Source organism: Hyla sarda, chromosome 2 (genome assembly GCF_029499605.1).
Source record: "Hyla sarda isolate aHylSar1 chromosome 2, aHylSar1.hap1, whole genome shotgun sequence".
In the NCBI taxonomy this organism is placed as follows: Eukaryota; Metazoa; Chordata; class Amphibia; order Anura; family Hylidae; genus Hyla; species Hyla sarda.
Genome location: NC_079190.1, coordinates 258,155,062 through 258,167,755, shown reverse-complemented (window position 1 = coordinate 258,167,755; position 12,694 = coordinate 258,155,062). Strand labels below are relative to the sequence as shown.

Here is a 12,694-nt window from a genome sequence, read left to right as displayed (position 1 = left end):
GGACATAACTCACTGCTTCACTGACCCCGCAAGACAGCCGAAGCGCAGACAAGTAAGGAAAGGGGAAGAGTGGTCAACCTCCAGATGTTGCAAAACTACAACTCCCAGCATGCCCGGACAGCAGTTGGCTAGGGGGAATGATGGGGGGACATGATGAGACAGGGTGGGGGAATGATGGGGGACATGATGAGACAGGGTCGGGGGATGATGAGGGGGAATGATGGGGGACATGATGAGACAGGGTGGGGGATGATGAGGGACATGATGAGACAGGGTGGGGGGATGATGAGGGGGGAATCATGGGGGACATGATGAGACGGGGAAATGATGGTGGGGGAGGCACTAAATGTCTGTATGCTTAATGTCTGTATGGCTAGTGGTGGTCTATGACAGGGGGAAATGATGAGACATGGGGGGATGATTAGACATTGGGGGTGGCGATGAGAGGGGTAAATGTGGCACAGGGACTGATAAAAGGGAAGGAATGATGTGGCACTGGAGGGGACAGGACCAAACTGAGGTGCAGAAGAAAACAAAGTTGGGGCGATGATGTGGCATTTAGTCCAAGTCATTTATTTTACATTTATTTTTTTTTAACTCAAATTTCCATGTTAAAATGGGGGTGCGTGTTATACGCCAGTGCGTGTTATACGCCGATAAATACGGTAGTTGGTTTTAGTCTTGGCATTTAACTTTCTCCAGCATTTTTATCATAAGTCATGTGATTCACAGATTTCTATTGAAGGAATGTTGGGGGGGTTAGGAGAAATATGCAAACCCACATGGCATCATTTGCACCCATGGACTACTATGGGAAAGAAATGCCCAAAAAATATGCCATAGTGGTGTCAACCTGCTGTGATTTTGGAAAACTCTGCCACTGAGCCCGAAAGCGCAAAAAAACGCCCAAGAGGAGTTAAAAAGCGGCAAGTGAGTTTGGCGTTACAAATATCCCTACCGATTTTTAGCTAAAATCTGGATGTGATGTTTTTTATTTTTTGTTTTTTTTTAACCAAAAAATGCTGTGTGCCGTTAATGGCGTTTTTTTGGGGGACATCTTTGCAAAAAAAAATTTATAAAAAAAATATCAAAATAAAAAACGAAACTTAGCTTTAAGCTCATTTGCCACTATTTTTTTGGGCAGAAAATAAAAAAATGCCAAAGCTACAGTTTTTTTTAATGTGGCTAAACTTTGCCTGCAGCTATACAGCTGCAGGTACAGCTTAGGCTGGGCAGGAGGTATTGTATATCTCCTGTCCAGCAGAAACATACAGTAAAACAGCGATCTGTATAGAATGCTGCTTTAATGTAACCTCTTGCGGGGCTGAGCGCTAAGTTGCGCTGCTGAGAATTGTGAGTTCACTTCTTGGGAGGCATTAATTATACAGCCGGTTTGGGAACACATTGATTTATGCACTTTAAAGAGCCTGAGCTGTATCCGCAGCTGTATAGTTGTGGGAACAGCTCAGCCCCATTAGGAGCAGGGACAGTATACAGCACTGTACTGTCAGCTGAGGTAAGCTGTGATGCTATGCATCAATACTTACCACTTTACACATTGATGCTTTAAAAAAAGGAAAAAAAAAATTATTATAGTGCTTGGGCTGTGGTAAATAGAAAAAAGTTTGCAAAAAGATCCTAAAGGACTCTGGGGGAAATGTATTAAAGCCTGTGAAGAGGAAGAGTGGTGCATTTATCAATAGCAACCAATCAGATTGCTTCTTACATTTTTCAGAGGTCTTATTAAAAAAAAAAAGCAATCTGGTTGCTATGGGCAACTGGTCAACTTTTCCTATGAGCAGGTTTTGATAAATTTCCTTCCCTGATTTTCTGGTCTGAGGAATCAAAGATTCTAAGGCTGTGGCAGCATCATGCTGTTGTGTTTTTTTTATTTATTTTTTATTGGCCTGGACAGGGAAGACTGGCCAACGTTGAGGGGAAGCTGAATGGAATAAAGTGCAGAGATGAGTGGTTATGAAATTCTCTATCACTGCCACATTGTTAGGGAAAATTGATAGGGTTTTTATTTTTTCGTTACTGTCATTAGTGGTAAAGTCTCCAAAAAGGCTCCAGCTGGTGTAGAAATTAGTAAAAAAAGGAAAGAGAATTATACCATAACCTCGAGGCCAATATCAGATTTGTTGATACATGATGAATAATTCAGGGAACCGTGCTTCAAATTTATGATGAAAGTAATAGATATATTAAAATACATATAATGTGGTATATTGTGTAGTAAAAATCTGCTGAGGAGATAAATGCAATAGATAATTGTTAAAATATAGAAGATAAAACCGCACCACTGTGTGCAATAGACGGAGGTATAGTCCGTTAAGCCGACATTTGCTAGTTCAGAATATAAGATTATCACAGTCCGCAAATGAAGATAATGGTGTATGTGGACTCGGGTCCATGCATTGAATGACAGTAGAATATATTTACCTGCTAGATGGATTAGCCAGATGAATCTTTCCAAAGAGTTGGTGCCGGCAAGCACCCATCTAAAACTGGGTCTGGATGCGCTGTGTGTGGGTGCTGGCGTGCGCTACTGCAGCTGGTCTGCCTGCCACAGACCTGATGGAAGCCTCTATTGATGGCAAGAAGAAACACAGCTTACAGACATTTGATGGTCAAACCTCATGGAATTACTTGGAGTCTGACGTTAGTCAGGTAGGAAGGCTGGATAGATGTAAAATGCGGGTGTTGTAGGAAAGCGATGTTGGACTTGTAGTAGCGGAGATGTTTGTTGATGTTCCAAATAACAGTGGTAAATTAGTAATGTGTTAATTCAAGCTTCTAGATGCATTTCAGGGTACGTTGTAATAACGACCCTTTCCTCAGTAGAAGTATATAACAGTGAAGACAATGGTTCCTTTTATACATATGTAGTAACAATTTGGACAAATAGAAACAGGTTGTTTCATTGTGAGACACAAAACAGAAATGGATTCTATATAAATTGTTAAAGATATTTTGTAACTTAGTATACATTCACTGTGGTATAGTTAACTAATGTATATAAATTTAAGGAGAAACATTAGAATCAATACATGGGTAAACGCTTAAAGGTGAAACACTAGTAAAATATAATGGATAAAATAAATATGAATATGATGCAAATACCAACACTATTTGTACATGAGTAGATAGCAAGATAGCATACACAGCAAAATGATAAAAAATGACAAATGAACACAGATCTAAATATGACATGTGAAAATAAAATGAAAATAGTAATAGAATAGAAATAAAAATAAAAATAACAATAGAAAGAAAATTAAAAAAATGTAAATATAAACATGAAAATAGATAATGAATAATACGGTAGAATAGAACATATGAGATCAGAAAAGAAGGAAAAACAAAAGATGTAAAACGTGATATTTATCTACCTTGACACAAGGAATAATGTCAGCAAATCTGATATTGGCCTCGAGGTTATGGTATAACTAATTTTTTTTATTTTTTTTACAAATTTATATCACACCTAAGGTGTAGCCATATTGCACCTCGGCTAATCAATTGTGAGCTGCAAATATTATTATTATTATTTTTCTATTCTAGTGTACAAATTAGCCTTAAATCAATTTTGCACATTAATATCAATATATTATGTTAAATACCTTATTTTCTTCTCTATAGGGCTGCTCACCCCTTTTTAGACAGTAACGCTGCTCACTAATTTAAAGTGGCCACGGTGATGGGCTGCCAGTTTAAGGTCAGGCAGCATAGCATAGTCCCGTGGCCACTTAAGAACAATGACCAGTGGCTGCTGCTATGGGATGGTCCCGCGACACTCCTGGGGACTGCCGCTGACACACTTATGTGTCGTGACACCCAGTTTGGAAAGCACTGGGGAGCTTGCTCCTTTCTCTAACCCCTCCCTTTCCCATGTCATGTTCACAGTATAGGGTACAAGTCCACAAGAGATCCATTCATTTTTTGCCTTTAGAGAAACATATGAGTAAAATGTATTGATAATGTAGTTTATATTGGCGGTCTCTGTGCCTGGAAATCACTGTCCTACTCTGAATGTGCTCTCACATGGTACAGCTGCCACTGTTGAGGTTAGTAAGTCATTGAAGTGAGCAGAACAGGGAGATAACCCTGTTAGGGCTGATCAGACTAGGAGACCAGGGCTGGATGACAAAATTAAAGAGACAGAGACACCAAGTGACCTTTTTTAATTTTTTTCCCATCTATTTTAATAAAGTATATTAAGAAAAGGCAGTCATTACATTTTTATTAAAGTGTTACTGTTGTTAGAAAAGAGAACTTTTTTTTTTTTGTGTAACTGTAAGTATTGAAAGTACATGAAGAAATTGTGCTACTTACACATTAATTCCTAACCTGTTCTTAAGGTTAGGGATTCATGTGTAAGAGAATAAATAAAACGGGCAAGACAAGTTCCAGATGTGTTGCCCTATTTTTTTGCACCGTTTCGATTTTTGTCTATATAGCTTTTGTTTTGTACTGTCACTCTTTTATAATATTGTTGCTTAGTATTGTTTTACGTTACCTTTTATTAATATTATCTTATACCTCCTTTTTCTTTAGAAAATCTAAAGAAGAATGAAGCCACCATCCAGGAACTTTGCAAACAAGCATGAACCTCTCCTATGTCAGAGACCTGACAACACCTCATTCACTCAGCAGAGACTTCCAGCCTGGCAGCCTTTTCTCTCTGCCAGTATAGTCATCCCATGTTTCTTCTTTATAGGATTATCCTTTATAGGAATTGGTATTGGATTATATTATTCATCGGACAGTATAAAAGAACATGAAGTAAGTTTTTCATAAAACCTCTTTCAACGCCTTCTTGCCTCAGTTATTCTTTTTGGATCATGCCGCTCAAAGAACATTTCACTCTAAATAAGAAAGGGAGAAAATATGTATATATTATGATACAAACACCTGAGATTTTTACTTGTGTGATGTCATTTTAAAGAGTACCTATCATGTACTAAACTTTCTCTAATTACACCCCCCCCCCCCCAGCTGTCCCTGACTCACTTTCACGGACTCTATCCCTGTCTTTATTTTATGTGAGAACAGCTAAATACCTTTTATTCTGGTATCCCTGCTGCTCATTCTTGTTTCCCTCCGTGAGTGAGGAAGGAGGAGTGGCCAAGCAGGCACAACGTCATCTGAAGCCTGCCTGGGCACACTTCAGTCCTTCCTCCCTTCTAATGTAACTTACTTCCAGAGCTATAGAAGACCTCGATCAGGCTAGGGGAAGGCAGACCCTATCCTCCTCTTCAAGCAAAGCAGCGCTGCACTGACATTTGGCCAGCGTGTGTCTGCTCTCCTTCTCAGGGCGGAGCCTGATGACACGGCCGGCCATGTCAGGAGCTCGCTCTGCTGCGGGCACAACGATCGCTCCCGCCTGTCTGACAGGCTGGGAGCAGCGCTGTGCGCGTCACGTGTCCCGGGTGCAGTCTGAGAATACGGACTCATGCCAGGTCCTAGTGGTGGATATATATATATATATATATATATATATATATATATATATATATATATATATATATATATATATATGTGTATTATGATAAAAAAAAATCTGACAGGTACTCTTTTTAGCTATGTCTGAGTTATTGATGTTTCCTCCTGGATGAAAATGTTTGACAACTGCTAATGGCTTCCCCTGTAGGCTGTAACCAACATACCCTGCAGAATTACTTGTCATACAGTGGAGATTTGGCCTAAAAAAAAAAAAATTACACAAGGGAATGTATCCACAGCTATTTATTAATATAGGATCAGACTGATCATCGGACCTGTAATGGACATTTCCAATATTTAGTACTTATACATGGGTCAACATGTTTATGGGTTGACCTATAAACAACATCTAACACCTATCCACAGGGTAGGTGATAAATATGACTGCTGGTACCCCTACCTATTATAGCAATGGTGGTCCGGAGTCCTCTAGTTTAAATATTAGAGTGATCATGCGTTTGTGCTGGTACCAGTGCTTGGATCCCCCAGCAATCATACATTTATCACTTTCCATATGTAGGACAAACCTTTTAAGAAATTGCTGTGCATGTACTCAATGGGGGAGATATTCAAAACCTACTGTGATTTCTGGTACAGCGATATTAAATACTTTTTTTTTTTCTCCTGACATTTTCAAAAGTCTCTTGTATTGCTTTGAAAATGTGAGTTTATTTTCGTGCCAAAATTGCCAAATTTGGTGGGCAGTTATTTTTTGTCGCCATATTGGTTTTTATTTGCGTCTAAATTGCTGAATTCAGTGCAAAAAATTCTGTCCGAAGCATCTCATGATTACTAGTGCTCAGACAAGCAATATCTGTATAAATAAAACATTTCTAGGTCCTAAGTGTGAGTTCAGATGCAGTGACCACGGAAAGAAAAAAAAATCGTCTATTTCCAATAATAATTTTATTTATTTTTCAATAATTGATTAAATAACACCTTTTCCCAAAAAAACTAAAGAGAAAACAAGCAAACTACAACCATTTGTGTGGTGTGAAATTTTTTGTCAAATTGACTCTCGCCCAAGAAAATATCATGTATAACATGAAATTTACATAACCACGCCTACTTTTGCCAAACTGGTGGGACTAGTGTAAACCTTGGATCATTCTAATGTAAAACACTTTGACTATATGATGTAAACTTTTTCGTGCCAAAATATAGATGTGAAATGCAAAGTTTTTGATATTTTTTTTTTTTATTCCAATATGACCCCCAATGTATGTAAAAGAAAGGGATTTGAATTTCAAAGTTACACATCAAGGATGGGTCTGAATAAGGTTACAGCCTCCCATGTACTATCCACTACTTCCATTCTTACCTGTAGTGTTACATAGGACTTCAGGTAACACATACTACATTATCTGAAAGTCTTATACTATCTGTGAAATTACATGGGACTGCAACTAGTAGCTGGACTCTGGATACTGAATAGAATACAAACCCCTGGCACAAGCTCTACCAGCTGGGTAGTAGTGAGGCCCGATTCTGCAGCTCTAGGCTCTCTGTAGGATGTCTGGCATTGACCTAAAAGCCAGGGATGGTGGGGGACACACATTATGGTGTTTACCCCTTTTTTCTTTTCTTTTTTGTGTGTGTAAATTAGTCCCTAAAAAAAAAAAAAAAAAAAAAGTTGCACTGTACTATAAGCACTTTATACACACCACTGCGTTTGTGTGTACCATAACCTTTCTTTCCACAGGTCATTCATTTATCATTTGCAACTTTTGTTAAAAGTGGCTAATTTAGTGGCTACTTCCTCCTCCTGCAGGTTTCAACTGTAGAAAAAGAGGCAAAGCTAAACCACTCCACTCCTCTGCTGAGTAGCCAGTTAAGCTATGTTCACTTGGTGGAATGTCTGCACTGAAAATTTCATGCCGAGGCTAGGACTGCTTGAAAAATGCATTTCCGTGTGGACTCCGCAGAAAGAATTAACATGTTTAGTCTTTCTGCGGACACCGGAATTAGGATTTCTGCCATGTGCACAGTGCAGCAGAATCCCATTGATATCATTGGGACTCTGCTGCAGCGGAATGTCCATGCGTAATTCTTCTACGGAATTCCGCACAATGATTCCATCGTGTGAACATAGCCTTACAGTAAAACCTTTTTGAGAAAACCACTCAAACTAAAAAGTGGGCTTCTATTGGGGCAGCTATGTCAAAGAAAATTAACTCTATGAATAATGTATGGTAACTGAAAATCCATTATATAAAATCTGGTCTGGATGATGGGTGCTCTTTTTGAGAAGATAACTAACTATGCACATAACTGTCCCATTCCCGAGTCTTTTCCTATGTCAGTTTCAACTTGCCCTACTACTACTACCTTTTCTCAGGCAAATATTGGCCCTGCCAAGAGTTTAGAAAAAGCCATTTAAGTGCATACAGAAAACATCATTGTGCCATGCTTATTTCATATTTGTGGAACAAAACAATGTGATTTAGCAATAACAATTTCAGAAAACAATTCCACATAACCAGCAAAGGTAACTACACCCTTACAAGGAAGTACATTAACTACTCTTTAAAGCCACACATGGATCAATTTGCATTGCTTGTCAGAATTATGGCCTTCCATACAATACTGTATAAACACACTCTCAACTTTTTATTTTCTTTAGTACGATTACACAGGAGCGCAAGAAGGTGACCCCTGTAACTATTGTGCTGTAAGTGCCTCAAGACCCTGCTACTGTAACATTACTTTTAATATAACAGAATCCTTACAGGTAAGTTCAATTTTTCTATATGCCATTTTGAAAGGGGTTTTCTTGCTGTGGTGCTGGGGTTAGCCCGACACATTGCTGCTTAGCCATTGTACTCATGCAAAATTACTACAGTTAATGAGGAAGTAATTTAGAAGCAGGATGAAGACTGGCACCAACAAGAATGAACATTACAAACGGAGACACATTTTTCCTAACAAATTAAATATTACAATATCTACAATGCTGTGCCATAACAGAGCATTGATCAGTGTTATTGGTGCTCCATTGCTCGAGCCTGCTTGCAGGATTGGAGCACCAAATGGACTGCAGGAAAGAAGTTAAGAGACTTCCCTCCGTCCGTCCCCGACGGCACATACCTCACAACAATAACACCTGCATCTAACATACTTTTATACCGTGATAGTGCACCCTGACGAACCAATTGACTGCTCTAAAAGATCAATGTAATACTTTCTGCAATGACCTCGACTGACCATAGTGAAAGTTTAAAAGGCCAAAGCCCATTTGTGCTAGTAGGTGCCAGGATGGACTCAATAGACAAAGGAACCCCTTGTCCGTAATTCAACAAACCTAGACATGTCAGTAACAATAACTCCCCTGATTGCTGTGAAACAAGCCCAAAGGCAACAAACCAATCCAAGTGAAAAATAAGCAATGTCGTTGCCCACCTAAAATATGTGCCAGGTCTAACAAATGAGCAACGTCCCCAAACATAACCATCTACCCTGACAAAAATACACGAACAGCAGTGTCCTCTCCAACCTGAACAATGACAGGTTATGACCGTAATCGACCTGTAGTCGTGACAGGTCTTGCCAAACCAAACTACCCATGCCTTACTTATGACCCTCACATCCAACAAGTATCCATAACTAAAAACATTGTCGCCAACCTGAAGCAATGTCAGGCTGTAACCATGATTGACCTGTAGACGTGACAGGCCTAGTGAAGAACAAAGCAACATATCCAGCAATCATGACCATTATACCCAATAAACATATAATTACTAATATCGAGGTCAACCTGTAGCAGTGTCAGGTTGCAACCATGATTGACCTGTAGATGTGACAGGCCTAGCCAACAACAAAACGACATATCCAGTAATCATGACCATGATACGCAACAAATATATGACTATTAATACCGTGGTCAACCTGAAGTTGTGACAGGTTGTAATAATGATTGACTAGCTGATGTGACAAGTCTCAACAGAAAAACCAGCTATATCCCCATTTGGACGAATAGTAAATAATGTGCTGACCTACCGAATTAGGTGCTAAAACGTAGGACCAGACTAAATACTATAGCGTGTGTCCAGACTAAAAAATGCTACAAACATATATGCACAGAGAAACCCCTAACCTATGCACCAGACAATGACTTAAGCACAGGATAAATGTTATAGGTGTGCATGCCGATTAACACGACACAATGAGACACATGAGAAGTGTCAACGATATGAATGTACCATATGAACACAATAAGGTATGCAGCGAAAAACATCATGGAATGTATGTACCCTGTAAGATGAACGTGTACTGCGAATGAGCGTAATGAAGTATGCACAGCAAACTCCCTAACACTTAGGCAGAGCATGACGATATGAACGTGTGCCGAGCATAACCGTATGCCCAAAACAAACTGCATGACCTTATGCAGAGAACAACTAGATGACCATATGCATAGAGCGTACTAATATGAGCGCATGCACAAAACAAAGTATGCACTGAACCGGCTATAAGCGTATACATGTATGAGCATATACCCAGAACAAACTATATGAGAGCGTATGCCCCACACAAACTATGTTAGCATATGCCCAGGACAACTATATAAACGAATGCCCGGAACAACTAATATGAGTGTGCGCATGAACAAACTATGATGATCATATGCACAGAACATACTATACGAGTGAACGCCCAGAACCAACAATATGAATTTACACACTGAACAAAGTATATGAGCCATCGCCCAGAAACAAAACTACAAGAGCGTATGCACAGAACAAACTTATATGAGCATATACTGAACAAACTAAAGCGTATGCCTAGAACAAACTGAGCGTATGCAGACCAAACTATATGAGCCAATGCCCAAAACAAGCTATATTAGCGTATGCAAACAACTATAAGCGTATGCACAAAACAGACTTTATGAGCGCATGCCCAGAACAAATCATATGAGCGTATGCATATTAAAAACCATTAACAACGTTTAATAAGAATGCATAGCAACAATGCTATGGTAACCTGCGTCAAACTAAGGTAATCTGTGCGTAACAACACCACTATATTGGCGTATGGCCAGAATGACCATATAAGTGGATGTCAAGGACAACCTATGACCGTATGAACAGAACAGACCACATGATTGCATGCACAGAATAACTATAAGCGTATACACAGGACAAACTATAAGCATATGCACAAAACAAATTATCTGAGCATATGCACATGACAAACTATCAACATATGCCCAGAATAACTCAAAGAACATATGTGCAAAACTCAATATATGAGTGCATGCTCAGGACAACTATACCCCTGCAGAAGCACTACCATGGCATATGCACAGAACAAACTATGTGAGCTAATGAACAGAATAAACTATTTAAGAATACTGAAGAAACAATGCGTAGTGAGAATGTGTAGCAACAATGCTATGGTAACCGGAGTGTGGTAACAATGTCATGGCAACATACACCTAGTACCAAAAGGCATGGTAACAACGTTATGGTAACACTCATAAAACAAATGCTATGACAACGCATGCACAATGCAAGTGCTGGTGCTAGGCAGGAAAGGTACCAGGTTCTATAGCGCAATCCACCACTCAGGCAAATTCTGCTCGGGGCTCCGGTGCGGCTCTGGCAGGGCAGAATTTGCAGAATTTGCCTGAGTGGTGGATTGCGCTATAGAACCTGGTACCTTTCCTGCCTAGCACCAGCACTTGCATCAAATACCTCGGACAGGTTTCACCTGCTGCAGATTCCAGGAAGCTGCTCCACCATCACTTTGAACCACGCGCTTATTGCTGTTGTGTCTATATACACAACAGTACAAGGTGAGCGAGACTACTTGTTTTACAGCCTCACCATATACATATTTACATTGTTCCAAACGTATTGCCCTATGAGGAGCTCTGCTCTATCTTTTTCTCCATAGAATACATTCAACGCATGCACAATAACATGTGTAGGGACAACGCTATTGAAATATTTGCGTAATACCAATGCTATAGGAACATGTAAAGGAATATTTTGTGTAGTACTATAGCTATAACAGCATATGTGCACGCATGTGTAGTGACAGTGCCACCGTAAGATATGTGCAGTAACTATACCACAGTAACAATGCTTTAGTAACACGTGCGATAAACAATGCCATAGGAACAAACGCTCATCACTTTATAATCATAAGCATGTATACTGTATGAAAAACATAAGCGTGTAATATTAAAAAGGCAACATAAGCGTTTCATGTGGCCACAACAAACTATATGAACTATGAGCGAAACAAACTGAGCGTATGTACCGAACAAACTGTGAGCCTGTGCACAAAACAAACTGAGCGTATGCTCAGAACAAACTACAAGTGTGTATGTACAGAACAAAGTAAATGTGTGCACAGAAACTATATGAGCGTGTGAACAGAAAAACGATATGAGCGTATCACAGAACAAACTGTGAGCGTATGTATGGAGCAAACTATATGAGCATATTCACAAACTATAAAATTGACTGCCCAAACAACCTGTATAAGAGTATGCCCAGAACAACTACATAAGCAAATGCAAAGAACAAACTATATGAGCATATGCATACAAAAAAACTATATAAGCCCATGCCTACAGCCACTGAGAGCATATGCACAGAACAAACTATTTAAGCGTATGCACAAAATAAACTATATATGCAAGTGCACAGAACAACTATATGACCGTCTGCACAGAACAAACTATAAGCGCGTGCACAAAACACATCATGTGTACAGAGCTAACTATATGACCGTGTGTACAGTTTAAACTATAATAACATGTACACAGGATAACCGAAATGAACGTATGCGCAGAATGCATGACGTGACTTGTGTCATATAACCGATATGAATGTATTCAAATGATATGTCAGTATGCACGGTATGAAATATGTGAAGGAGGACTGAGCTATTCTGATTCATTCCGGCTACCACTACTCAAAACCTGAAGCGAACGTAACCCTTACTGGGCCGGGTCCTGTAGCCATACGCATGCAGGAGGGCAGTGGGACACACAGCCAGAACTGCCTCCAACTATGCCACTGTGGTACAGCAACACAACGCCCGCTGGGAGCTGACACCTACCCCCATGTACCCCGTACCTCCATCATGCCAACGCCAATCCACCAAGGCTGACAAGAGACCCCCGACTACCAGCCTGAACAGTATAGCCTCCAACTGCCCCATCACTTAACTCCTG

General features: G+C 39.8%; 1 protein-coding gene across 4 annotated transcripts in view; it reads left to right on the top strand.

Annotated features, from left to right (window-relative positions):
• The window catches only part of LOC130356020 (cell cycle control protein 50B-like), a 58,884-nt gene that overhangs the window by 19,464 nt on the left and 26,726 nt on the right, over positions 1–12,694 (top strand). For 3 of the 4 annotated variants that reach the window (XM_056557018.1, XM_056557017.1, XM_056557015.1), the window contains exons 2-3: positions 4,558–4,785; positions 8,129–8,236. In XM_056557018.1, the coding sequence (XP_056412993.1) occupies positions 4,573–4,785; positions 8,129–8,236 (321 nt within the window). In that variant the 5' untranslated portion in view covers positions 4,558–4,572. Of the gene's footprint in view, positions 1–3,378; positions 4,786–8,128; positions 8,237–12,694 lie in introns of those variants that run through there. The other variant, XM_056557016.1, reaches the window with a different exon arrangement.